At 63.9% G+C, this 27,894-nt stretch overlaps 1 protein-coding gene across 4 annotated transcripts; it reads right to left on the bottom strand.

Annotated features, from left to right (window-relative positions):
• Positions 1 to 321: 321 nt before the first annotated feature.
• On the bottom strand, positions 322 to 27,155 carry RBMS2 (RNA binding motif single stranded interacting protein 2). Of its 4 annotated transcripts, none has more exons than XM_073318974.1 (14): positions 27,048 to 27,155; positions 14,758 to 14,933; positions 12,415 to 12,473; positions 11,872 to 11,963; positions 10,672 to 10,829; positions 10,006 to 10,085; positions 9,468 to 9,577; positions 8,301 to 8,347; positions 7,998 to 8,091; positions 6,771 to 6,821; positions 5,460 to 5,570; positions 5,298 to 5,378; positions 4,766 to 4,852; positions 323 to 3,834 (listed from the first exon to the last, which is right to left on the bottom strand). In XM_073318974.1, the coding sequence occupies exons 1-13, from the start codon at positions 27,111 to 27,113 to the stop codon at positions 4,772 to 4,774; spliced, it is 1,206 nt and encodes a 401-aa protein (XP_073175075.1). In that variant the 5' UTR covers positions 27,114 to 27,155; the 3' UTR covers positions 323 to 3,834; positions 4,766 to 4,771. The 4 variants fall into 4 exon arrangements, with proteins under 4 accessions (XP_073175074.1, XP_073175075.1, XP_073175077.1 ...); XM_073318976.1 differs by having other exon boundaries at positions 10,672 to 10,823; XM_073318975.1 differs by having other exon boundaries at positions 14,758 to 14,930.
• Between the last annotated feature and the right edge of the window lie 739 nt (positions 27,156 to 27,894).

Here is a 27,894-nt window from a genome sequence, read left to right as displayed (position 1 = left end):
CCCGGGCCCCCATGGACAGGACCCCCCCCCATCTCAGACGCAACCCGCAGGCCTGCGAGCTGGCAGGCAGGGGGTGTCCAGGGGCTGCACAACCAAATCACCCCAAAAAAGCAACTCCACAGAAAAAAAACCCCACACTTAAACCTTCCTCAAATCACCCGCCCCCCCCATGCCACACCAGTGCCCCCCCCATGCATTCACGTCACAAATCAATAAAATATTTTTAAAAAACCTGCATCAAACAATTTCAACCGAAGACACCGTCACGGCCAGCAACGCCAAACCCCCCCCCAGCACTAGTGTCAGCAGGACCCCCCCCCAAAGGTGGAACTTAACGCCCAGAACATGAGCAGCAAAACCCACAGCTGAGCCCCCCCCCCCAACCCCCCTGCACCGGCCAGGGGGCTGGGAAACGACCAGGGAATTTGTCTTCTATATTTTTTTTAAAAAAAGGAAACTTACCAAAAAAATTCATGAAAAAGAACAAAAATCTTCAAACGCAGCCATTGTGGGAGGGGGGCAGCCACAGCCTGCGGCTATCTTGGGGCTCCCCTGGGGCTCCAATCCCCCTCCCCACCCCGGGGGCCGAGATCGGCCCAGTGTGTCGGAGCCTGTCGGATTTCTGCACCGTTCCTGAGGCCCAAGAACCGGATGCCGCCAAGTCCCAGCGTGGCTTTGCTGCGCCCACGGGGCTCCCCGGGTCCCGGGTTCGAGCCCAGCAGCACCAGCACCAGGCACCGCAATGCAGATTAAGGCACCGCAGTTTGCACGGGGCGGGGCCAGGCGAGGCGCCAGACGCCTGTGGATTTGGGCATTTTGGAGGCCAACCCCCCTTGCCGATGGGCCCAGCGGGAAGCCGGGGCTTTTATTTAGAATGGGAGGGGCCCGTGGGCAAGAGCGGGGCTCAGCATGCATTATGTGGGGCAGCCTTTCTGCCCCCCTTTCCTCTGTGTTGGCACGTTTGGGCCTTAGTGTCTAGGGAGGAAAGAGAGAGCCAAGCTGCAGGGCCCCTCACCCTTCGGGGCTGGGGCTTGCCAGGCCAGTGCTGGGCCACCCCCAGGAACCTTGCAGCTGGGGGGGCGGAGGTAGCGTCTGCTGTTCCCCGCCCCACCCCAGGCTGGCTGGATGCCCCCCTGGCTTCCTGCTGTAGGGACGGCCATGCGGGCAGCCAAGGGGTGAACAAGAGATGGGGTGCTGGGGGGAGGGTGCATTGCCCCAGGGAGGAACGAACGGATCCCACCCTGGGGGAGATTGACCATTAAAGTCGGATCTCCTGGCCCAGGCCCCCCCAACCTTGCGGTGGGGACGTGTGTGCGCAGAGGAGCTTAAATTGCTCTCAGGTGCCTGTGGGGGGTTAACATTCAACTTGCCAGGCCCCAACCATTCTTCACCCCAACTGGAACAGGGAAGTGAAAACCCCTAACTGGTGTCCACCCCTCCGCCCCGCCCAGAATCGACTGGGAGGGGAGAGATGCGCTTCCCCCCCCCCCCACACACACACCATCTGCATAAATCGTCCATTGCGCCCTCTACAAACCCCTTGGCCGGGGCTGCCTTCTCCCTCCAACCCCGCGCCCCCCCATTCGTCTGCTTCTCTCACTACAACACAACTCACTCGCGCGTGCGATACGAACATCACTGATTGTCAGCTGCATAAGAGCTATTTTCTCCAAGGGGCAGGGCGGGCCAACCCCCCAGCCCAAGAGGGTTAGGACTGGGGTGGGGGGGTAGGGGTTCTGAAGGGGAGACGAGCAGGGATGCGGGGACCCCAAGTATGTCCCTCAGAGAAGGGGCCGGCCTGTCTGTTTCACAGTCTATCCAATGTAACAGATATTGGGGGGAGGGCAGGATTGTGCCAGCCTGGGGGGGGGTCTATCCAGTGGGGCAGGGGGAGGGTTTAGCACCATCTGGGGGGAAGGAATCACAGCAGAGCATTTCACAAAGGGCGGGGGCCGGGGGGGGGAAGTTGTTTTGAGAACGTGCGGATGAGTTTAAAGTGCCTGGTACCTTTAAGAGCTTGGTCTCCAGGTAAAAGAGATTTGGGGGTCGGGGATCGGGAGTGGGGGCGCGGCATTCTGGTTTATTGCACTTGTCCTGCCTCCTGCTATGGCGTGCGTAGGGTGGGGGGGGGGATCCAGGAGGGGCTGGGATGTGCATAGAAATGAGATCCCCATCTGCAGCAAGGGCAGCATCAGCTCTGCCCCCCCAACCCCCAAAAAGCCACCACCCAGCCCCCCCTTTTGGGAAGAAGGGGGGCAATCCAGCCACACCCAGAATCCAACCAACCCCCCCCACAAGCTTGGGTGCGGGGTGGAGCCCCATCGTCCTCCTGTGGCCTGTGCCGACCGGCTGTTCCTACCGCAGTGAAGAGCAGCGGGGGGGGTTGTGTGTCACCAGTCGGCTGTCCCCCCCCCCGTGCATGGATCCCAGTGGTGGGGGGGGCAGGGAGGTCACCACGACGGCAGAGTGGGGTCTGCTGGCACGGTCTGGAACGCGGGCAGCGAAGGCACTGTGTATCCCACAGGGCGGACGGGGCTGAGCCGGTGCCGGGTCCCCTCGGGCTTTCGGTGCGTAGGGAGGGGGGGCAGACCGTGGATTCCGTCGCCGGGGCGGAGAGTCCGGAAGCACAAGACGTCACTGGTGACGCAGAAAGCGGCACGAGGCTTTTGGAAGGGGGGCGAGGGCCGAGTCCGGAGTCCTGACCCAGGCGCGGGGCGAGTCCACGTCCGTAGCATCCAACAGGAAAGGACAGGGGCCGGAGCAGAGACCACGAATCCCCCCAGTCCAAGCTGGAGTCCAACACGTGCAGTAATCCTGTCCGGCGAAGCTCAAGCAGGGAGAAGATTAAGGATCCTAGAGGTTTCCTGGAGCTGTGTCCTGGCCCAGAGTTTGCGGCCAACTTTTCCCCTGCCCAAAATCCTGCCAGCCAGTGCCCGATGCAGCGTATCTCCCGCCTCATCCTCCCATTGGAAAGTCACGGATTCCTGCCAGGCTTGTCTCATTAGATCCTGGGTTTTTTTAGTGTTTCTTTTTTCTTTTCTTTTTTTTTTTTTAAAGACTTTTTCCTTTTTTATAAAACCCGGGAGAAAAAAAGCAAAAAAACAATACAATAAAACGTGGGGCTTTTTTTGTAGGTTTTTGCGGCGTGTTTTTTCTTTTCTTTTAAAGCAACCCCTTCCCCCCCCCGGGAAAAATTCTTTATCCTACAGTGGCATTGAGGCGTGGAGAAGCGTCCAGAGGGGAGCTGCGGGGGGGGTGGGAAACGGGCGGAATCCGTCGGGGAGCAGTACAACCAAAACCAAACCCCCCTCAAAATAAACCTGTTCAAACGTTGCATATTTTCCCTTTAAAAAAAAAGAAAAGAAAAAGAAAGGAACAAAAAAGTAATCCTTAATTGACAAAAGAAAACGACGATTGTCCCAGAGAGTTGAATCTGCAGCCTCTCCGCTCCAGGGCAGCCAGATCCACCCACCTGGATCAACCCTTTCCTTAAAGAACCACCCAGAAAAAAGGGGTTTCTCCAAAACAACAACAAAAAAATAAACCAAACACATTTGTTTTCCTCATATTAAAACAGGCCTCAGTCCGTCTGTCCGTCCGCATGGAGTGGATCTGGTGACCCAGCCCCCCCATTCCACTGCTTTGGTTCCTTGGTGAGCAGAGTCTATTGCCGGGTTTTTTTGTTTGTTTTTTTTACAAAACTGTTTTCTTTGCAAAAGAAAGAAACGAACGAAGAAAAAAAAATGGATTCGATCTTCTAGATGCAGCACAAATCAAAGAGGAGGTGGCGTTCTCCCTCGGGGCGAGTGCTCGGAGCAGAGACGCCTGGTCCAGCTGAAGAGGGAGAGAACGGTTCACTGATACGGGGGGTTGCAGTGAGCCGAGGGGATAGGCCCCATGTCCCATCCCCCTGAGCCAGCCAGTGTCCACCCTGGGGCTGGATCAGACCTGGCACCCCCTACAGGGGAAAGGCCCCGTGCCCCATTCCCTGACCCCAATGGCCAGCCAGCCTGCCCCCCTGGGGCCAGATTGGGGCTGGTGCCCCCTGCAGGGGAAAGGCCCCATGTCCCATTCCCTAACCCCAATGGCTGGCCAGATTGGGGCCAGCGCCCCCTACAGGAGAAAGGCCCCATGTCCCATTCCCTGTCCCCCATAGCCCACCAGTCCCCTGCCCTGGGGCCAGATTGCAGCCAGCGCCCCCTACAGGAGAAAGGCCCCATGCCCCATTCCCTGTCCCCCAGAGCCCACCAGTCCCCTGCCCTGGGGCCAGATTGCGGCTAGCGCCCCCTACAGGAGAAAGGCCCCATGTCCCATTCCCTGTCCCCCATAGCCCACCAGTCCCCTGCCCTGGGGCCAGATTGCGGCTAGCGCCCCCTACAGGAGAAAGGCCCCATGTCCCATTCCCTGTCCCCCATAGCCCACCAGTCCCCTGCCCTGGGGCCAGATTGCAGCCAGCGCCCCCTACAGGAGAAAGGCCCCATGTCCCATTCCCTGTCCCCCAGAGCCCACCAGTCCCCTGTCCCGGGGCCAGATTGCGGCCAGCGCCCCCTGCAGGAGAAAGGCCCCATGCCCCATTCCCTGTCCCTCATAGCCCACCAGTCCTCTGCCCTGGGGCCAGATTGGGGCCAGTGCCCCCTACAGGGAAAAGGCCCCATGTCCCATTCCCCCCCCCGCCAGCCAGTCTCCTACCCTGTGGCCAGATTGGGGCCAGCGCCACCAAGAGGGACAGGCTCTCATCCCTTGAGACCGCCCCCCCAGCCCTTACCTGCCGTTACTTGCTGTACTGATAGGAGTAGGCGGCGTGGTCTGACGGAGACTCGACAGCCACTTGGCTCTGCTGGCCGCTGTTCTCCTGAAAGGCAGCCAAGCCCAGGGAGCTTAGGGGGGTGGGTGGGAGTGGCCTCCCTGTTTGGCCCCTGCACCCCCTTCCTGACCAGCCTCTTTGCTCCAAGCCAATGCCCCGTGCTGACCTGATGCCAGCTGGAGACAGGCGTCCCCGCCACTTCCTGTCCTAGCCTGCCAGGGCAAGGTTGCTGTGTTGGCTGCTCAACAGCCGTCATACCCCACCCCAGAGGTGGCTGCATTTCAACGCAGGGTGCGTGATCCCCGGGTTCCTTACTGCTGCGTCAGCTGTCCAGCGGCTGCCACGTCCCACCCCAGAGGCGGCTGCCTTTCAGAGGTGGGTTGGGAGGCGTAGTGTGGCGAAGGGGGGAAGGGGAGATTAGAACCCGCAGCTGACGGATGTGGCAGGGGCTTGCCCCTCCAGCTGCGCCCCCGGCCTGGAACAGGGCCCTTACCTCAACTGAGATGCTGGAGGAAGGCACGGGCGTGTACTGAGGGATGTAAGCTCCTTGCAGGGCTGCTGCCGCTGGCATGTACTGGGGAGGGAGAGAGGAGAAGTCAGGGGGCGGCTGGTGCCCAGAGGAGCCCACGCCAGTGCCGGCGGACGGGGGCCTTACCGTGCCAGTGCTACTGAGGGAAAGGTGGCCCAGCTGCTGGGTCAAGGGGCCCATCATGGAGGCGGGCTGGATGGAAATGGTGTGGTCCATGGTCGGCGTCAGCACCGTCCCCTGAGGCAGAGAAGAGAGAGGTTGGAGAGCGGCCGGCGGGGCTGGGAGGAGAGAGACCTGGCAACAGGGGTGCTAAGCGCTACGGGAGCCGGTACGGCCAATCAGCACAGGGCCGGGGGCGGCGCCTGGGGCCACGGGAGCCGGTACGGCCAATCAGCACAGGGCCGGGGGCGGCGCCTGGGGCCACGGGAGCCGGTACGGCCAATCAGCACAGGGCCGGGGGCGGCGCCTGGGGCCACGGGAGCCGGTACGGCCAATCAGCACAGCGCCGGGGGCGGAGCCTGGGGCCACGGGAGCCGGTACGGCCAATCAACACAGGGCCGGGGGCGGCGCCTGGGGCCACGGGAGCCGGTACGGCCAATCAGCACAGCACCGGGGGCGGAGCCTGGGGCACGGGAGCCGGTACGGCCAATCAGCACAGGGCCGGGGGCGGCGCCTGGGGCCACGGGAGCCAGTACGGCCAATCAGCACAGGGCCGGGGGCGGCGCCTGGGGCCACGGGAGCCGGTACGGCCAATCAGCACAGCGCCGGGGGCGGAGCCTGGGGCCACGGGAGCCGGTACGGCCAATCAACACAGGGCCGGGGGCGGCGCCTGGGGCCACGGGAGCCGGTACGGCCAATCAGCACAGCACCGGGGGCGGAGCCTGGGGCACGGGAGCCGGTACGGCCAATCAGCACAGGGCCGGGGGCGGCGCCTGGGGCCACGGGAGCCAGTACGGCCAATCAGCACAGGGCCGGGGGCGGCGCCTGGGGCCACAGGAGCCAGTACGGCCAATCAGCACAGGGCCGGGGGCGGAGCCTGGGGCCACGGGAGCCGGTACGGCCAATCAGCACAGCGCCAGGGGCGGAGCCTGGGGCCACGGGAGCCGGTACGGCCAATCAGCACAGGGCCGGGGGCGGCGCCTGGGGCCAGCTGAGAACCGGGCACCACAAAGGCCCTTTCCCTGGTGGGAAGGCTGTACAGGAAATGATGTCAGAGACCACACAAGGGACAGGAAGTGATGCGTATAGTCAGTCAGTATCATTTCCTGTTGGCAATGAAATCCCGGTGAGCAACAGGAAGTGATGCATTTGGGCCCCACGGCTACCAGGAAGTGATGTCAGAGCATTGTCATTGGCCCCGCCCTGCAGCTGCCCCCCTCCCCGGGCCCGGAGACAGGGGAGCCGCCCCGAGGGGTGGGGGGCTGGGCCGGGCCTCACCGTGGGCTGCATGAGGTACGACTGGTGGTGCATCCAGGACGGGCTGTGAACCTGCGGGCGAAGAGGGGTGTCAGCGGGGCCCAGCTGGGGGGTCTCACCCCGACACGGCCCCCCAGCCCCCGGCGTGGCCCCCCCAGCCGGGAGTCTCACCCCGACACGGCCCCCCAGCCCCCGACACAACCCCCCAGCTGGGGGGTCTTACCCCGACACGGCCCCCCAGCCCCCGGCGTGGCCCCCCCAGCCGGGAGTCTCACCCCGACACGGCCCCCCAGCCCCCGACACAACCCCCCAGCTGGGGGGTCTTACCCCGACACGGCCCCCCAGCCCCCGGCGTGGCCCCCCCAGCCGGGAGTCTCACCCCGACACGGCCCCCCAGCCCCCGACACAACCCCCCAGCTGGGGGGTCTTACCCCGACACGGCCCCCCAGCCCCCGGCGTGGCCCCCCCAGCCGGGAGTCTCACCCCGACACGGCCCCCCAGCCCCCGACACAACCTCCCAGCTGGGGGTCTCACCCCGACACGGCCCCCCAGCCGCCGACGTGGCCCCCCAGCCAGGGGTCTTACTCCGACACGGCCCCCCAGCCCCCGACACGGCCCCCCAGCTGGGGGTCTCACCCCGACATGCCCCAACAGCCCCAGACACAACCTCCCAGCCAGGGGTCTCACCCCGACACGGCCCCCCAGCCGCCGACGTGGCCCCCCCAGCCGGGAGTCTCACCCCGACACGGCCCCCCCAGCCCCCGACACAACCTCCCAGCTGGGGGTCTCACCCCAACATGCCCCAACAGCCCCAGACACAACCTCCCAGCCAGGGGTCTCACCCCGACACAGCCCCCCAGCCGCCGACGTGGCCCCCCAGCCAGGGGTCTTACTCCGACACAGACCGCCAGCCCCTGACATGCCCCCCCAGCCCCCAACGTGGCCCCCCAGCTGGGGGTCTCACCCCGACATGCCCCAACAGCCCCAGACACAACCCCCCAGCCGGGGGTCTCACCCCGACCCAGCCCCCCAGCCCCCAACACAACCCCCCAGCCGAGGGGTCTCACTCCAACACAGCCTGCCAGCCACTGACACGGCTCCCCAGCAGAGGGATCACGCCCTGACAGGCCCCCTCAGCCTCAAACACAGCCCCCCAGCCGGGGATCACACCCCAACACAGCCACACAGGCCCTGACACGGCCCCCTTCCCCCTTGGCCAGGCCCCCAGCCGCCCCCCCGCGCTGGTACCTGGTAGGAGGACATGGGCGACGGGAGGTAAGGGGCGAGCGTGGTCTGAGCAATCATCCTATTGGGCGCCAGGCTGTAGGGGGTCGGGTAGAACCTGCGGGGGGAGGAGGGGGACGGGCGTCACGGGGTTAAACTCCACGGCGGGCGGCACAGAAGGGGGGAGAGGAGGCAACCCCCCCCCAACACACACAGGAGAATGGCCCTTACGGGGTTAAACTCCCCTGTGGGATGCACAGAAAGGGAGTGTGGCCCCCCCCAGCACACATAGGGGGGAATGAGGGGGGGAAGGACACAGGGACTCACCCGTTCTGCAGAGCCGTGGTGGGGTCGTAGGTCAAGGTCATGCCACTCTGTGGGGACACAACACCTGGCTCAGGCCTGCCCAGAAGCGCAGCCCCCCACCCCCAGTTACAGGAACCCCCCCATCCTGCCTCCACGACCCCCAAGGCAGCCACTGCCCTGCCACAGCATCTCAGGCACTGACCCCCCCACCACACCCCCCAGACGAGAAGGGGCTTATCAGCCCCACACACACGTCCATGTCTCCCCCCAATATGGTAGAGAGACCCCTCCGCCAGCTCATGGGTTGGGGGCACACCAGAGTTGCCAACTTTTTAGTTGCACAAAACCGAACACCCTTGCCCTGCCCCGCCCCTTCCCCGAGGCCCCGCCCCTGCCTCGCCCCTTCTCTGGGGCCCGATCCCCCATTCACTCCAGCCCCCCTCCCTCGGTCGCTTGCTCTCCCCCACCCTCACTCACTTCCACTGGGCTGGGGCAGAGGGTTGGGGTGCAGGAGGGAGTGAGGGCTCCGGGGTGCAGGAGGGGGCTCCAGGCTGGGGTGGGGAGTTAGGGTACAGGAGGGGTGTGGACTCTGGGAGGGAGTTAGGATACCGGTTCCGACATGGGAGCAGGGAGTTCAGGATGCAGGCTCCAGTCAGGCAGCGCTTACCTCCGTCTCCCCACCTGCCCTGGCTCTGCGCTGCTCCCAGAAGCGGCTGGCATGTCCGGCTCCTAGGCGGAGGGGCAGCCAGGCTGTGCACGCTGCCCGTGACGGCAGACCCCGCCCCCGCAGCTCCCATTGGCCGCAGTTCCCGGCCAATGGGAGCTGCGGAGCTAGCCCTGGGGCAGGGGCAGCACACGGAGCTTCCCTGATTGCCCCTGCGCCTGGGGGCCGGACATGCCAGCTGCTTCCGGGGAGCTGCGCAGAGCCAGGGCAGGTGGGGAGCCTGCTTAGCTCCGCTGCGCCGCCGACCAGACTTTTAACCAGGGTCCCTTTTCGACCGGGCGTTCTGGTCGAAACCCGGGCACCTGGCAACCCTGGGGCACACAACTGAACCCTAGGGAAGGGTTCCTGCAGCCCCTCCTCGGTCCAGGGCCAGAGAGCGGCGGGGGATCTCTCTGGAACAGGGGGAAAAGGGGGCCCCAGGCTGGACAAGGGGCCGATTCCCACCCCCCGGGAGCCGGTCTCACCGAGTCGCCGTCCCGCGGCCAGGCCCGCCCGTTCTGCACGTATTTCCCCTGGGGCTGGCGCTTCTTCTGCCCCCCATCGGCAAACTTGCAAAGCAGCGGATCTGAGGGGGCTGCCCAGAGACAGAGGCAGGCGTCAATCCCGACCCGCAGCCCCCCTGCTAGCCCAGCCCTGGGCTCCCCCCACGCTCTGCCGGGGACCCCCACTCCTGAGCCGCAGCCTTCCCTAGTCCCGACCCACAGCCCCTCTGCTAGCTGAGCCCTGGGCTCCCCCCACGCTCTTCCGGGGCCCCCAATCCTGACCCGCAGGCCCCCCTGCTCCCGATGCACAGCCCCCGTTCCCCACCCCCAGCTCTGCTGGTGCCCCTCACTCCCAACCCGCTGCCTCCTGCTGTCCCGAGTTCGGCCTGGCAGGAGTTAAACCTGGAAGGGAAGGGTCCCAACCCCCAGGAGAGTCACTATATAACAGCCCCTTGCCCGGCTCCCGCTGCCCGGGTTCCCTCTTGGGTGCCCCCCATCCCCGCAAGGCCCTGCCGCCCACCTGGGATCCCCGGGGGGGTCTTGATGTATTTCCCGTTGAAGTGGGTGATGATGGCTTCACACTTTTCTGTGGACTCCATTCTGGTGATGGGGGGGAGAGAAGGCCTGAGCCCAGCGCCAATGCCCCCCAGCGCCAACGCCCCCCTCCCCCTTCCGTGCCAACGACCCCAGCGCCAACGCCCCCCTCCCCCTCCCGTGCCAACGCCCCCAGCGCCAACGCCCCCCTCCCCCTCCAATGACCCCCAGCGCCAATGCCCCCCTCCCCCTCCCGTGCCAACGACCCCCAGCGCCAACGCCCCCTCCCCCTCCCGTGCCAACGCCCCCCAACGCCAACGCCCCCTCCCCCTCCCGTGCCAACGACCCCAGTGCCAATGCCCCCCTCCCGTGCCAACGACCCAGCGCCAACGCCCCTCCCCCTCCAATGACCCCCAGCGCCAACGCCCCCCTCCCCCTCCCGTGCCAATGACCCCCAGCGCCAACGCCCCCCTCCCCGCTCCCGTGCCACTCCAACAGCCACCCCCAGTTCCAACATCCCCCTCCCCATCCCACGCCGACAACCCCCAGCGCCAACGTCCCTGCGCCCACTATCCCTCCCCCCACCAACATCCCCATCTCCTCCCGTGCCAATGACCCCCCCCCAGGGGTGCCCCGGGCTGGGGGCTCTGACCTGGCGAAGCCAACACCGCGGCTGGTGCCGTTGGGGTCACGCAGGACGCGGGTGGAGATCACCTGCCCGAAGGGTTTCAGCATCCCTTCCAGCTCCTGCTCGTCCACGCTGAGCGGCAGGTTGGAGATGTACAGGTTCGTGGGGTCCTGCTCCTGTTGCTATGGAGACACAGCAGTGAGGGGCTGCCCAGCACCCCCCAAAGGGGCCCCCCAGGGTCTCCCCTCCCCTGAAATTGGCTTCTGTGTGGGGAATTACCTCCTCTCCCCCTGCCCCATGGGGCTACGGGTCAGGAGTGAGCTGCAGAGCTGGGGGGAGCCCAGGGCTGGGCTAGCAGGGGCTGTGGGTCGGGAGTGAGGGGCACCGGCAGAGTTGGGGGGAGCCCCGGGCTGGGCTAGCAGGGGCTGTGGGTCGGGAGTGAGGGGCACCGGCAGAGTTGGGGGGAGCCCCGGGCTGGGCTAGCAGGGGCTGCGGGTCGGGAGTGAGGGGCACCAGCAGAACTGGGGGAGCCCAGGGCTGGGCAGGCAGGGGGCTGTGGGTCGGGAGTGAGGGGCACCGGCAGAGCTGGAGGGAGCCCCGGGCTGGGCTAGCAGGGGCTGTGGGTCGGGAGTGAGGGGCACCGGCAGAGTTGGGGGGAGCCCCAGGCTGGGCTAGCAGGGGCTGTGGGTCGGGAGTGAGGGGCACCGGCAGAGTTGGGGGGAGCCCCGGGCTGGGCTAGCAGGGGCTGTGGGTCGGGAGTGAGGGGCACCGGCAGAGCTGGAGGGAGCTGGGCTCCCCGTCCTGGGACAACACCCCAAATTTCAGAACTTCTCCCTGTCCCGGGGCAGGACGGAAAGTCCAAATCTGGCCTGGGAAGAATCGTCCGCAGCTCCGGCCTGGCCTGAGATCAGGCCCCCCCCGCCCCCCAACCCTGGGCCGAGAGAGCCCCATGGCCCCAATTCTCCAGTCGACTTGGCGCCCCCCCAAAACCACCTGGGCAAAGCTGGTGCCCAACCAGCTGCAGGGCGAGTCACAAGCCTGCAAAGCAAGTGTCACATCCTTGGGGGGGCAGGGGACCCCCCAAGGTGGTGGGGGCCCGGGAAGGGAGCTCCTACAGCTGGAACCATTAACCCTTTCAGTGCTTTAGGAGGAGGCCAGTGGCTGGAACGCCCCCCCCCCAACACACACACACCCTCCACACCCCCTAACATCCGGGGCCCTTACCTTTGCCATCTGGGCCTGCACCCCGCTGGCCTTCAGCGCCGTCACAGCCTTCTGCGCCGCCGTGGGGCTGTCGAAATCGACAAAGCCGTAGCCTGCGAAAGAAGGAGGGGCTGTGAGGGGGGACCCAGATCTGGGGGGGGGGGCAGAGAGGGGGACCTAGCAGCCTCAGAGCAGAGTGTGTCTGTTGGATATTGAGGATATTGAGGAAGTTTTTTTGTCTTAAAGGGCTTTATGGGATATTTTGCTTCCCACCACCCTGCAACCCCCTCACCCAGCGCTGAGAGGAGGCCCTTTTGGGGTGGGGGCAGGCGCTGGGTATATGGGGACCCCTCGCCCAGCACTGAGATGCAGCTGGCTCTGGGGTGGGGCGCAGGGATAGGTTATACAGGATCCCTCGCCTGGCTCTGCGATGTGGCTGGGTCTGGGGTGAGGTGCAGGGGCTGGGTACATCGGGACCCTTTGCTGGAATTTATCCAGGGCCCAGACTCCAGGGGAAAGCAGCAGGGGGGTTCCCAGGCGCCGCTGTGGGGCACCGGGCCTCACCTTTGCACTTGTTGGTCGTCTTGTCCAGGATGGCTTTCGTGGAAACGATTTTGCCGTATCTGGGGGGGGGGTATGCCAAAGAGAGGAGTTACCATGGGCATGGGGCAGAGCGGCCAGCGGGACCCCCTAACGGGGCATCCCACAATGCCTGCCACCCCCAAACCTCACCCGGCATGGAGCCTGTGGCTGCCTCTGCAGGGGCTGGTTATACAGGGATCCCTCGCCTGGTGCTGAGATGCGGCTGCCTCTGGGGTGGGGCAGGGGGCTGTTTAACAGCCACGCTGATTTAGGCCAGGAAGTGAAGGCGAATCCTGCAGCCAGGGTGGGGACTGCGGATATTGGGGGCAGAGCTCGGGGAGCTTCAATAAACTTGGGGCGAATTCCCACTGGTGCCAGCTAAGAAAGATCCCCCAGCTGGGAAAGGGTTAAACGAGGAATTCCCAGGGGGCAGCCCTCCCCCTCTCCACAGGCCCCACTGAGCAGCTGCAAAGCCAGGGGTGCCATGGGCTGGGGATCCCCAGCAGGACAGTTTCCAGAACCCCCCCTCCAGCACTGGGGGTGAGGAGATTTCCCCTCCCCCAGGATGCCACAGCCAATGGGGGGGGCCTTTAAAGGGCAGATGCCTTCTGAGCCCCCCACCACCACCACAAGGCAGGGAAGGGAAACAGCCCATCCCCCCTTCGGGTCAGCCCGGCCGGATTTCCTGGCGGGGAGGGACCTGAGACAGGCAGGGTGGGGGAGGAAATCCGACCAGCTGCCGGACTGACCAAGTCCCTGGCGCTGCGCGGCACCGGGGGACCCCCTGAGCCCAAAGGCAGGGCAGAGAATGTGGCAGGGGCCCATGGCCCTGGATAGACACCAGCCATGGAAATGGGTGGTGGGGAAACTGAGGCGGGGGGGGAGGAGGAGTCAACAGCACAGTTGGGAAGAGAACCCAGGAGTCCTGGTTTCCATCCCTTCCTCCCCCTTCACTCTAACCACTAGCCTCTGCCCCCCTCCCATTTTACCTTTCCCCATGCCTCAGTTTCCCCATCTGCAAATTGGGGCCCAATTAGGGAGGCTGAATTAACCCTTCACAAACTGTGCGGGAGCTGGCAACCCCGCGCACCACAAGGGGGTGAAGCCATGTCACAGCGGGAGGAGCCAGGCCCTGGGAAATCAGGGTGTGATGTGAAACACCCTGTCCGTCCCCGTTCCCCCCCCCCAAATCCTGACCCATCCCTGAAGGAGTTACCCCCCCACCCCCCGCAGCTGAGAGCAGCTCCCAGAGCCCCTCCCCCCGCGAATTCCTGATCGGAACTGCACGGGCCTGCCAGGGCTGGCGTGGGCTCTGGGCCCCTTCCAGCATTCCCGGCCGGGGTGAGCTGAGGTTACGGCAGCGACAGCCCCCCCCGGCCCACGCCAGCTCCTGGGCCACTGCAGGGCCAGATCCACCCCCCATGGGCTGCTGCCCAGCAGGGCCCCCCATGCCCTCCGGAGCCCCTCATGTCCCCCCACCCCCGGCCAATGCAGAGATCCCGGGGGACAGTTTGACCCAGTCCCTGCTGGGCACTGGACTCAAAGCCCTTCCCAAAATGGGGCGATGGCCCCACGCCGCTGGGCCCAATCCCAGCTCACCAGGGGTTTTGGCAGAGCTGGGGGGGAGCCCAGGGCTGGGCTAGCAGGGGGCTGTGGGTCGGGAGTGAGGGGCACCGGCAGAGCTGGGGGGAGCCCAGGATGGATTCTTGTTCCCAAAGGAAACCAGTGGCTGCGGTGATCTGGGAATGCTGGGGGTGGGGGGGGGGAGACGTGTGGGGGGGTGTCTCTGGCTCCGTTCAGAGCCCCTGACAGAAGCAGCATTGGCGGGGGGGGGACGAGCCCCGGGGTTGCGGCCGCATCTCAGCCTCTGGCTAAGGTCTAAGGGAGCGTCCAGGGTACCCCATGTGCCCCACGTGGGACACCCCCTTGTCAGATCCCCCATCTCCCGCCCACCCCATTTGAGATAACCCCCTATCTCCCGCCCCCCCATGTCAGCTCACCCCCATCTCCCGCCCCCCCCACATCGGACACCCCCCATCTCCTGACCGTCAGACCCCCCATCTCCCGCCCCCCCACGTCAGACACCCCCGATCTCCTGCCCATCAGACTCCCCCATCTCCCGCGCCCCCCCCACATCGGACACCCCCCATCTCCTGCCCGTCAGACCCCCCCCCACCGTCCCCCATTTCCGCACCCTATCAGGGGGATGTGTCGGCCCCGTATCCCGCCCTGATGCCCCCCGGGGGGAACCCTCCCTCAGGGGTTCAGACCGACCCCCTCCCGGGAAGCAGCCAGCCCCCCGCCCGGCCCCTCCCCGCGCCGTACGGCTGGCACAGCTTGACGAGGTCCTGGTCGGTGGTGCCCGGGTGCAGGCCCCGGATGTACAGGTTGGTTTTGCTCAGCTGGTCCCCGCCGCCCCCGCCGCCCCCGCCCCCGCCGTTGTTGTTGCTGCCGCTGGGACTCGGGGGCGCCATCTGCTGGGCCACTGCCACATAAGGCTGCTGGGAGACAAGAGGGGGAGGAGCTGGTGAGCGGGGGGCGGGGCTCCCGAGGGACGTTGGTGCGGGAAGTGGGATCCGCGGCTGGCTGGCTCACGTTCCCCCTCCGGCTCTTTGAATCTTTCCTCCTGCCCCGGCCTACTTTCCTAATTCCCAGGGATCTCAGGGAGCCGCAGAGAGAGGCTAGCTGCCCCCTCCTTAGCGGGGAGGGGAGAGGGATGGGGTGGCAGGTTGGGGGCAGTGGACAGAGAGCAAAGGGAGCTTCCACTGAACCGAGGCCGGATTGTAACAACCCCCTGCCTCAGGCTGCTTCCAGAGCGCGCCGTTCCCCCCCCCCTCCCCGCGGTGCTGGGGACATGCAGCCACCCCTGGGGAGGAGCATGGCGGGGGGCTGAGATGCCAGGGTGACCCCTCACTGCGTTCCGTGACGCTCACAGGGGGGAGGGCAGGGCTGTGGGTTTCAGGGGCCAGCTTGGGCGCTGACTCTGGGGGTGCTCCGGGGCTGGAGCACCCACCGACAGCCCCCGCGATCTGCTGTTCAGCGGATCGCAGGAGGTGCTGGGGGGGGTGAGGGAGAAGACTGGGAGGATCAGGGCTGGAAAGAGGCGGGGGCTTGGAGGAAGGGGTGCAGTGGGGGCGGGGCACGGGGCAGAGCAGGGTGGGAAGGGGCAGGGCTGGGGCTTGGAGGAAGGGGTGGAGTGGGGTGGAACAGGAGGCGGGGTGGGGGTGGAGTGGGGGCTGGGTGTGGGCCAGAATGTGGGACGAGCACCCCCAGGATCTGAGTAAGTCAGCGCCTATAGGGGCCAGTTTAAACCATCCTAGGTACAGTCAATGGCATAAGGCTGGGGGGGGTCTGTGGGGGCTGAGTCTGAGGGGGTCGAACCTGAGGCTTCACCCCCCAAAACCATCCCCCCACCCCCGGAGACAAGTTCTGGGCTCCCCCCTGCAGCTTTGCCAGTGCCCCTCACGCCTGACCCACAGCCCCTCAGCCCTGGACTCCCCACACCCCGCTCCCCCCCCTTTGGTTGTCAGGACTCCTGGATTCTGATCCCAGCTCTGCCATGGCCCCGCCGTGCAACCCTGGATGAGTCCCTTCCCCCACCCGTGCCTCAGTTTCCCCATCTGCCCGGCTGCCTGGGGGAGTATGTTATTAGCACGGCCCTCGACTGGCTGGACCTGCTGGCTCCTCAGGTTTATCTCCCGGCGCAGGACGGCACGGGGAGGGAGGAAGCTGACTCAGCTGCGGCGGGAGGTTCCCCTGCGGAAACCCAGCCGGATTCCTCCAGGGCCACAGCCCCAGCCTCCAAAGCGCCCACCGGCCCCCAGCCCGGCCTCAAACCTTCCAGCCACGCTGAGCGCCCGCCACGAGCCCCGGGCCGCGCTCGCCCCCAGGGGGCGCTCTGGATGCCGGTGGAACCAGCACCCGTTTAAGGCGCCCGCCACCCTGCACAGCAGAGTCAACTGAGGGACTAAGGGATGGGGCCAAGGTCACCGTCCAGAATAGGCACCAGGAGCCCGGGCTCCCAGCCACCGGCCCACGTGCTCCTTGGGGTTCTGGTGACGCTGGTCGGCCGTTGCCCCGGGCCCCACCAGGACAGAGCCAGAGGGATGCGCCTGTCAGCACCTGGGGCGGAGGGGGGGGGCAGGATTCCTGGGGTGGGGGGGGATTCCTGGAGCAGAGCCTGGGGGGCGGGAACACACACACACACCCCTTGCTGAACTGCAGGCCCCGTGTTCAGTTCAGCCACAGGGCGAGCACAGGTGGGGAAATGCCCCCCACACACACACCCCCAGCTCCCGCCTGCCTGGAACCAACCCCAACTCTGGCCTGGAGGGAGGGCTCAGCCCCTAACCCCTGGGCCGCTGTCAAAGCCCTTCGCAGCTGGAACCCTATCCCCCGCCCCAGACCCAGCAGGGCAGGATGTGCACGGGGGGGGGAATGGAGGGGCCGTGCGATGCACGAGGAGAGCCAGAACGCTCGTGCCCCAGCGTGCAAGGGGCGTGCAATGCACATGTGGGGCCAGGGACAGCAACTCCCTACTCCCCAGGCTGGGCTGTGATTTGCTGAGTGAGGTCACGGGGGCGGGGGGGGGGGGATCCGCTTCGCCCTGTGTGGGCGTCGCTCCACATTGCAAAACCGCTGCAGTGTTCAGGAAGGGCTGGCTCAGAGCTCAGGAGAGGCCCAGGGTTGGGAGAGCAGGGGCTGCGGGTCGGGAGTGAGGGGCACCAGCAGAGCTGGGGGGAGCCCAGGGCTGGGTTAGCAGGGGCTGCCGGTCGGGAGTGAGGGGCACCGGCAGAGCTGGGGGGAGCCCCGGGCTGGGCTGGCAGGGAGCTGCGGGTCGGGAGTGAGGGGCAGAGCTGGGGGGAGCCCAGGGCTAGGACAGCAGGGGGCTGAGGGTCAGGAGTGAGGGGCACCGGCAGAGCTGGGTGGGGGGGAGCCCAGGGCTGGGCTAGCAGGGGGCTGGGGGTCGGGAGTGAGGGGCACCAGCCCCTCCCTGCCTCCACCTCAGCCCTCTGCCCCTGCACTCTCAGCCCTTCGCTCTCAGGCTCTGGCTGCTCCTGGGGCCATTGGACCCATGTGATCAAAGCTGCTCCGGTCAGCAGGAGGCCTGTGCTGGCCACGTCTGCCCAGCACCCAACGCTGATCCCACGGGAATGGTACCCCCGGCTTCCCTGGGCCCAGGCGCCGAGAGGCGTGGGACACGGCAGGGCCGCTCACCGTGAGGATCTCCCTCTGCGGAACCCGGCTCCCTGCTGGCAGCGGCACGGGGGGCTGGCCTCGGGGCAGAGCTTGGGGCTGGTCCAATGCTCCTCCCTGGGCAGCCGGTACCAGCCCAGCCCAGCCCGGCACGGGAGCGTCTCTGGGGCGCTCACCCCACTGACAGACGCGGCGTTGGAACTCACCCCAGAACGTGCAGGGCCTGCGTGCATGAGGCCCACAGCATTGGGGCCTCACGACAGCTACAAGTCTAGAACTCAGGCCCCCCTGCTCCGAAAGCCCCCAGCCCCACTGCGTTAATGGGGGACTCTCCAGCAGCACCAAGTAGTATGGGGTCTATGGTCCACCCGTGAGCAGTTCTCGTGCCATCCAGCAGAGGGCAGCGCCAGAGGCCCACATGCACGGGCTCATCAGCAAAACTTTGCTCTGCCCAGGGAGCCCAAAGCCCTTGGCAAATACTAATCTATCAACTCCTCCTTGTGAGTTACTGCTGGGGAAACTGAGGCACGGTGTGGGAAGGGGGTGGGAGGTGCCCGAAGTGAGTCCAGGGCCAGGTGGGAGCAGAGTCGCCTTCACAAAACCAGAGACAGAAATGAGTCTTTCTCAGGACACTAGGAGGGACCCCAAATTGAACAGGATCAGGGCCAGCGCCAGAGACCTGGGATGGGAAAGGGGCCCAGACAGGGTGAAACAGAACCAGGTCAGGGACGAATGTCAGAGGGGAAACGCCCACTTGAGTCTCCCTGACACCCCTTTCCTCATTTGAAGCTTTCCCGATGCACAAGAGAAGGTGATCCGTTTACTGAGCGGGGCGGAGAGCCAGGACTCCTGGGTTCTCACCCCACTTTGCTGCAGGATCTTGAGCAAGACATGTACGTGCCTCAGTTTCACACACACCCCCGTCCCAAGGATTTCTGCAGCCAGCCCACACCTTGTGGTTGAGCTACACCCAATCTTTGCGAAAGCCCCATCTCGAGGTACAGCCTTCCAAGTGACGGAGAAACCCCACATGCCTCGGGCAGCGGGTCCAAGGATCAGTTCCCCTCCCTGTTCACAACCTGGGCCCTACGTCTTGTTCGGGGGGGCTCTGGCTTCACCTCCCAGCCACCAGCTCTTGCTCTGCCTTTGCCGCCGAGACTGGAGGGCGGAAAACCCCCAGTCTCGGCCCAGCCAGCCACGAGGGGCAGGACACAGGTCCACGCAGGCAAGAAAAGAAACACGCTTCAAGCACATGACTTGGCCCCTGCCACGTTCTCAGCATCATGTTTGAACCTGGTTATTCTGAGAGGGTGGACGGGACACGAGCTCCTCTCCCCTCCGCTGCTCATTTCACTCCCGGGCTGCGGGAGCCGAGCACACGGTTTCCCCCAAAGCTGCCGGTGGCTTCAGAGAAGCCCAGGTGGTATGTCGGGGTGCAGCAGCGAGTGGACGGAGACAGCTGCCAGGGGAGGGGCGGGAGGTATGACTGAGTTGGTAGTTAAATGGGATGGGGGGGTGCCTGCGGGACGTGGAAAGCAACATGGTACAGCGGGCTAGTTTCACCCACATGGGGGGGCGGGGTAGTTCAAAAAGCCCAGGGGAGTTAGGTGCCAGACTCCTATTGTGTGTCTAACTCCCTTAACCCTTACCAGAATCCTGCCCTTAGGCCCCAGTATTGCAGCACCGTCCCCATAAAGCCGACAGGACTCTGCATCTGGGGGGAGGGCGTGGCCCAGAGACCCCCGGCCACGGCAGATCTCCCCCGTGCCAGAGACGCGGCGTGCCCAGGGCAACAGGAAGCATTAGAGGCGGGTGGGTTTGGAAGAACTGAGGCCACTAATGTAGGTGGGATTGAGAGCAACGGAGGGGGTGGGTTTGGTGAATCGAACGTTGGCAGAGGAAGGGACGTGTCAGGACACCTAGGTTCTCCCCAGCTCCAGGAGCAAGGTTGGTTTAGGGGCCTGGCTGTGAGGCTACCTGGGTTCTTCTCCCAGCAACACCATGGCCCCAGCCTGTGACCTCAGGCAAGTCCCCGCAGTCCCTGGATTTCCCCTCCCTTGTCTCTTCAGACTGGAAGCTCTCTGGGGCAGGGACCCTACGTACAGCGCCTTGCGCCACCAGCGGTTGGGCTGCTACCGCAATACACCCAGGGAAGGAGCGCCAGCCGGACAGAGAGTCTGAAACGGCACAACTTCTGCACCAGAGCTGCTCCGGAGTTTGTCAACCAAACCAGGGAAAACACCGGTTTGTGGCAACCGAAAGCATCCGTGGAAATGCGCCGGTTTTGATGCCGCGGGCTCCCGGGCCAGGGTAGGATTTCAGGTCAGAACCAGAGATGCGCCTCCGCCCCGGAATAGCCAACAGCCCAGTGATCAGAGCATGGCAATGCTGGAAACCCCGATTCCACTCCCTGCTCCGCCTGATGCAGACCTCTGCTTTCCCCAGGCGAGGGCCTTGACCACCAGGCCGTCGGGCCTGTGTTTGCCACTGGCCCAGCCCGTGTGTAATTATTGTACAAAGTGGAACAGCTCCAAGCAGGCAGCTGGAGAGAGGGCTAGCCTGGTGGAGCCCTAAGCTGGGATGTGCCGGCGAGATCGTCAGTTTTCCTCTGAGACGGTAAGAGCTTAACAAATACACGGTTATTGAAGGAACAGTCACCCCCTTGGCTTGGGTTCTTGGCCCGCCCCAGAGGTGAGTGGAATGGAATGATCTGAAGTATGTTGGTACAGCGCCGAGCTCGTAGGCACAAATTGCTTTTCCACCTTGGGGTTGCTTTAAAAAAAGTGGCGGGTCTCCATGTCTTGCCGACGCTCATGATCTTATCGCGAGCCTCACACTATCTGGTAAAAAGAGCAGGAGGACTCGTGGCACCTTATAGGCTAACACATTTATTAGAGCAGAAGCATTCGTGAGCTACAGCCCACTTCATCGGCGGCTGCTCTGAGCACTATCTGGTGTTTCTCTGAAAGACCCGGCTCCGGGAGCCGGAGGATCAGGCGAGAATCTCAGCTTTAATTGGGGGGGGGGGGAAAAAAACCCCAAAGAGTAAATTTCTAACCCTCCTGGTTGCAGGGAAAAACCCTGAAAATGTGACCTGAGTGTGACCCCCCCAGGGCTCAGACACAAGGAGGCTCTGAAGAAGAATTTGGATAAAATCTCCCTGACTTTCAAACCAAACTCATGATTTTGGAGGCTCAGGGTTGGCCCCTCCAGAGTGAAAACAGACCGGTCAGTTTCACACTCCCTTCCAGTCAGTTTCACTCTGGGGATCTCAGGCACTAGAGGGGGCCCTGAGAGGAAGGCAGGGTGGTGGGGAAGGCTCAGTTCTGGGCCAGGAGTCCAGCGAGCTCAGTTCAACTCCTGGTTCTGCCACCACGTCACGGCAGCTCCGTGCCTCAGTTTCCCCAGCTGCAAAACAGCGCTGACGCTGACCTCCTTTGCAAAGCTCTTGGAGATACAAGAATTCGGGGGTGGGGTGGGGGGTTTGCCATCGCTATTAAAACGCTGTTTCTGGAGGAAATATTTGTTCTGAGCTAAAGTTTGGTCAACGTCTCCGAGAATTTGAAAACAAAACCCACCAAAACCGATACAAAACTCACAAACGCGGGAGCCCAAATTTACTGTGACCGTTCCGAAAACCGAGATCACTGTGAAAAAGGGAGCTCCAAGCCACCGCTCCGGTCTGGGTTCACCCACCAGATCCTGCAGAGCCCCTCGCAGGAGTCAGTCGCAGAGGGACAGAACCCTCCAGTGATGCTGGACTAGGCCAGCAGGAGAATTGTCCCCTCTCTCTCTTCCGCCCCCCGCCCGCCACAGGAAATGGTTGGTGACATCACTAGTTATCACCACAACACATGCCTGGGCAGTGATGCCAGCTGGGTGTGGCTGATACCATGACATTCCTCAATGCATTTTTGTTTTTTTTCCCCTTCCAGTGCTACCTACATTTGCAGAGATTTATTGCGGGCTGAAGCTGCTGTTTGGCAGTGGGGCTGCAGGTCAGCCGGGGGTCATAGTCCCCAGCACCCACTGGCTGCGCCAGGTTTGCCAAAGAGTGGAGTTGCCAGGAAGCAATGCCCAGGAGCGGGCATTTTGTACAGTGCCTGGCATACCGGGGTGCCAGCCTATGGCGGGGACGCCTAGATGTTACCGTAAGACACCTAATAAATCACGTAAAGCGCCCCGCAATGGGGCCTTGACTGGAGCACCTGGGTGCTATCCTATTACCCCTAATTAATAATGATATTACAAGGGCAACATTTCACCATACAACTCCCAGTGCGACTCTCTCTCCGAGCCCCTCTTGAAAAACCCGACCACTTGTTTTCGCGCCTTGCTGAGATCTTTGCAAGCTCCAGGCCCGATCTGTGGGTGCGGGGCCTTTGGGAAGCTTGGCCTAGTTGATGTACCCCCAGCGCCCCGTCTCACACAGACGTTTATCCCCGCCAAAGCTCACGGCAGGTCTCAGGAGCGGGAAGGGAGGCACGTGGGGAAATTGGTGCAGGATCGAGGTTCGTTGGACAATTTTTTTTTTTAAACTAACAGAAACATTAAAAACTGTCAGGTATAAAACGAACAGCACCGAGCGCCGCTCCCACAGCATGTGACCGAGGGTGGGCAGGATCATTAACCTCATTTCACAGATGCGGAAGTTGAGGCACAGAGCAAGAAGCGACTTGCCCAAGATGCGAGGACCAGGCCTCCTGGATACCAGGCCATGCTTTACCACGAGGCCACACAGCCTCCCCGTTGCTCAGATTTCCATAGGGACACCTACACAGCCATGTTGTAATTATTCTGCTCAGAACTGGGGTCCCCCCGGGCGCCCCAACACCGCAATTCCTTTTTCAGGCGTGGGGCCTGCCGACTCAGACCCAGAGACCCTAGTCTGGCCTCCTGCATATCCAGGACCACACACCCACATGCCTGTACCAGACCCCGAACCTCTGGCTGTGTCACTGACATCCTCAGATCCTGGTTTCAAGACTCCAAGTTACAGAGAATCCACCATTGACACTAGTTGAAACCTGCAAGTGCCCCACGCTGCAGAGGAAGGCGAACCCCCCCACCACCACCACCAGGGTCTCTGCAAACCTGACCAGGAGGGAAATTCCTTCCTGACCCCAAATCTGGGGATCAGTTAGACCCGGAGCATGTGGGTGAGACCCACCAGCCAGACACTCAGGAAAGAATTCTCTGTCGTAACTCAGAGCCCTCCCCAGCCAGCGTCCCGTCCCCGGCCGGTGGAGATATTTGCTAATAGTTGCAGATCAGCTGCATGCCATTGTGGGCAGTCCCATCAGACCGTCCCCACCATAGACTTAGGTTTTGAGCCCCCCGCTCCCCTTGGCGGGCTGTTCACTCAGGTTACCCAGATAAGCCACTGGGGCAGAGGGGCCTGCTCCAGTGTATAGTGTCTAGTTCCCATTGGGCTCGCAGGAGCAGGTCAGGGCCCCGCTGACCCCAGGCAGCTCGCAAGCGAAAGCCTGTGGGCCCGAGGGTTTCATTTCAAAGCTAACAAGAGGGGCTGGTTCTTTAAACCATGATGTCAAATATCTCTGGGGCCGCTTCCCAGAGCTCTACCAGCCCACACCAAGCGCCATGGGGCCCTGGCCCACGAATGGGGCTCCTGGGTGCTACTATAATAGACCTAAATAATGCACAGCGCCTAGCACCATGGGGCCCTGGCCCATGACTGGGGTTCGTAGCTACGTCTATCCTACACACTAAAGGCTGGGCTCTGACTCAGGTTTGAGCCAAGCCCCACTTCCGTCCACATACAAATCAGTCTGGCTCAGGACCCAGGTCCTAGGACCTGCTGGAGCAGGGGAGTGGGGTCTGAACCGAGTCCCACTGTGATTTAGGTCCCAGCCCTGTCATTTCGCAGTGTGGACGCAGACCCAAGACAGAGGCGTGGATGCAGCGGTGTGGCTGGGAGCCGCGGTTCCAGCAAGCGTTAACCCAGGCGGGTGATGCAGTGCGGACGGATGACCCAGGAAGGGCTCGGAAGCACCGAATCCACAGAGCCGGGTTCCCAAAGCCATGTGGACATCCCAGGAGGCGCCACCCTCGTGCTAACGGACAACGAGGATCCCAGAAGAAGCGCCAGGAGGGCAGAGAGAGGTAAGAAACAGGCTCAGGGCACAGACTGGCCTGAGCCATCACAGGTCAAAGCTCCTGGAGGGGTCACGCTCTAGAAACGAGGAACCGCAGGAGAACAAGAGCGAGACGCGCCCCAGAACAGGAGCCAGGACCTTGCCTGGGAGGGGGAGACCCGGGGCCACATCCGAAGGCTTGTCTACACGTCCCGTGCAGCTGTGGTGTGTAGAGAAGACACTACCCACCCCAACGGGAAATCGGCGCGGTGAATTCACCGCCGCGAGAGGTGGGAGCTGTGCTGCTCACAGAAGCGCTCCTGCCAACAGAGCGCTGTCTACACTAGGTTGGTCTAACTGCATGGCTCAGGGATGTATGTTTCCCGTAGCGATGTAGTTACACCGACATAAATCTGTAGCGTAGACCACGCTGGAGTCTCCCCCATGCCCGGTACGTGCCCTGACCCCTGGGTTACTGTGTGGTCGCTTCCTCCCCCCAGTCCCCGAACATGGAATGGAAACAAATTTCAAAACCTCAACATTTCCCACAAAATGGAGTTTTTCTCCAACCAGCCCCGGTACTGACCCACCTGCTTTACGGCTTACACCAACCTCTTAGCGAGCCGGATGAGCCCAGAGTAGGGGACAGATTATCCCATGTGGGCTAAAGGCAGGATCTTACATCGTCCTCTAAAGCATCTGGTGCTGGCCCCCGTTGGAGACAGGACGCTAGGTGGCCCTGGAGTCTGAGCTGAGTTCCTGTCCACTCGAGATATTAGTTCTAGCTCGACCACAAGATATGGGCTGGGTGCAGGAACAGCAAGATCCTTTGGCCTCTGCTAGGCAGGATTATCTGGCCTTAAAAGTCTATGAAGCTATTAGTCGTGGTAGTTTTATGTAGCAGCTAGAAACTCCGCACCCGGGTCTGAGCCTCATCAACCTGGGCTGCCCAAAACAAAACAGTACCAGCCACCAAGCCACTGGACCCCTTTAAATACGCAAAATCAGTAAGTAGCATGTCTCAGCCCAAGAAATGGCCTAAATCGCAGAGCTCCCGGCAGAGTATTTCCACTCGTTCGAGATGAGTAACTCAGACGGTCAGCAAATTATGAGGCAAAAATTCCCCTAACTTCAGGGAAGACGTATTCTGACTCCCCGCGTCCCCAGCTGCATTACAGACGTCGGGGGTGGGGCTGTTTTGTGGCTGAGAACTGCCCACGTGGGGTGGAGTGGCTGCGTCTTCGGGCGGACCGTGTCCCCCAAAGATCCCGACTGGAAACCCAGTTCCAGATCCCGACTGGAAACCCAGATCTACAAAATCCCTGGACGACGCACTCGCACCCAGCAGCTCCTCCGCAAGGCCACCCACCACTCCAATGACAGTGCGGTGGCGTGCAACACAAACTCGCCCGCCTTGTTGCTCCCCCCCCTCCCCCTCCGCCCCACGGACGGTCACACACAGACTCACCCACACGACCCCCGTGCACGACCCCCGTGCACGACCATCGCACGCGCGCCACCGCGGACCCACTAGAGCAAACTCACCAGCACGTCGTCAGACTCACCGCCTCACACATCCGTACGGGATCTAGGTTACAGGCGCGCACCGCGGCCCCGAACGCACGCCGGGCACCCAGCAGCGCTTACAGGGAGACGCACCGGGCGGGCAAAGACAGACAGACGCCAAAAGCACCCAAAGCGCGTGCCGACACCCCCCCGGACGCTCCCGCCGACAGAAAAGGCTGGCTCAAGTACGCCGCGGACAACACAGGCTCTGATCCCCCAGGCTCGCCCACGCGAACCCGCCACGGGCCCACACGCTCCCCTGGAGAAAGTTCAGTGGGGTGGCAAGTGACAGATCTCGCACGCACAAAGGAATGATTTTAAATCTGCACAGCTGGCTTCTCGGAGCCCTCCACTTTCCTCCCCATCTCCTGCGGTCGTGACATTGGCAGCCTGACTCGGCGTGGACCCTAGGGGTGGGGGTGCGGGGGTGCGGACACTCGGGGTGGGTGACGGGGCCTGTCAGTCATGGCTTCTGGATGGGGAGTTCAGCCTGGCTGGCTGGAGCTGCAGACTCATCTCCAATGCTCAGGACATTAATGTCACGGGGACAAGAGGGGGTGGGGGGAATCCAAGGCATGGTCTGCAGAAGGGAGCCCCGAAAGGGCAGGGAGAGGTCTGGATTACAGAACCTCTGGGTGTAATCTGGGGTCCAAGGGGGGGGTCAAAAAACATGGGGGTGGTATTGGAGGCCCCCTGGTGCTGCATGAATCCCCGCCCCGTGGGACCGAAAGAGGCCAGCTGGTATGCGCTGCTATGGGGGGGGGGGTAAGGGCACAAGGGTTCTGCCCACCGGGGTGGCGCTGTGGGAGAAGAGGCTTGTGAAGGGCAGAGGGTCTCGCTGGGACTCAGAGACATGAGAATTCACCCGCCTGCCCCCCCCCGCGCCCCAGTCTGCTCTGCAGACAAGGAAACTGAGGCACAGAGGCTTGTCCCCCCCCCCCCCCCACAAGGTCACACTGCCAGCCAGTGGCAGAGCTGGGCATAGAACCCAGGAGTCCTGCTCCCCGTCACCCCCCACTCTAACTCACGAGACCCGACTCCAAATCCCAGATCTAATCCCAGCAAGACCCTAAACCCCCCAACTCTGACCCCAATGCCCAATAACACCCCCCTCGCGTTCTGCCTGGCACAAGGGGGACACAGCCCCTCCCCGACCCCTTCCACAGCGCCCCCCAGCTAGCCCCAGAGCCAGCCATAGCCAGAGGGAGGTGGGGAGCAGACGGGGGTTCCCCCGCTTGGCACCCACGTGCCTCCGTCCATGGGAATCTGGTGCCAGGCCTGGCCTGCCTGGGCTATTCACCCACCAATCAAACCCGTCTCCCCGAACACGGGGACCTCGCTCTGCCCCTGAACCCCGAGATGGAGGTCAGACCCCGCCACCCCCCAGCCCACCCCCACACTCCGGGGCTGGGGGTGGGGGGGACGCGGACGCAGCTCAGCCGGGCCCGGGCGCGGGGGGCGGTGGGGGGGGTGCCCGGAAAAGCGATTCGAGCAGCGCGGCGGGGGGAGGGGAGGGGAGGGGGGGCCCCAGATCTGCACCCTGGGCGGTGCGGCAAGGGGGGCGAGGTGGGGGGGGGGCTCAACTTCCCCAAGTGCAAAGGCTAACTCGGACTGGCCTGAGCCGGGCCCCGCGGCTCACTGGGGGGGTGCAGGGAGCGCGGGGGCCTGGGACCCCCCCCCACTTCTCCCCTCCCGGGGAGCCAAGGGCATTGGGGCGCGCTGGGGCGGGGGGGGGCCAGGCGGAGCCGCTTTTCCTACCTTCTTGCTGGTCTTATTGTAGCCAAATGTGGCGATGGCGGCCCGGGGCTGGACGGAAAGTAACATTTTCCTGCCTAATGTTACGGGCCTGGGAACGGGGCGGGGGGGGCCGCTGGAGGGGGGGGGAGACGGGGCTGCTGGCTGACGTCACACCCAGGGAAGCCAGCCTGGAATCCGGGGCTGGGATGACAACTTTCCACTGGGTCCTAGCGCCCCGGGGAAGGAGCGGCGCCCGAGGGAGGGGCTGGTTCTCCTCCCCGGCGGGGCGGGGGGGGGATCCCCAGCCCGGAAAGGGACCCAGTGAGGATCCTTCTAGTCTGACCTCCTGCACAGCACCGAGCACCGGCCCCCCGAAATAATGCCGGCCCCGGGGGCTACCAGCCCAAAGAATCAGTAGCCACTCGGCCCGGGGGGTGGCTGGGGTGTTGCCGAAGTTCTTGGTGTTGGGGGGACGGGTGTGGCCCTGGTTTCGGCTTTAGGAGAGTCGCAGGGAGAAATCAGGGTCCACCCCCCTCCCCCCCCCCTGCGTGCCAGGCGCTGCACGCACCCAGCTGCGGGAAGCCGGGCCCGGCGGCAGGGTGCGGAGGCGCAGGCCGGCGTTCAGGGCGCTGGGCCCGACGCCGCGTCTCCGGCTGGCCGCCCCGCGCTACTCGGGGAACTAGGGTGACCAGACAGCAAATGTGAAAAATCGGGATGGGTGGGGGAGGGGGGTAAGAGGAGCCTAGATAAGAAAAAGACCCCAAAATCGGGACTGTCCCTATAAAATCAGGACATCGGTCACCCTACAGGGAACAGCCCCACTGAGCAGGCCCAGACCCCCGGGAAGGCCTCTCACCCCTGCTCCAGC

Source organism: Lepidochelys kempii, chromosome 20 (genome assembly GCF_965140265.1).
Source record: "Lepidochelys kempii isolate rLepKem1 chromosome 20, rLepKem1.hap2, whole genome shotgun sequence".
In the NCBI taxonomy this organism is placed as follows: domain Eukaryota; kingdom Metazoa; phylum Chordata; order Testudines; family Cheloniidae; genus Lepidochelys; species Lepidochelys kempii.
The sequence above is the reverse complement of the archived record's forward strand: the minus strand, read 5'-3'. Positions and strand labels throughout refer to the sequence as shown.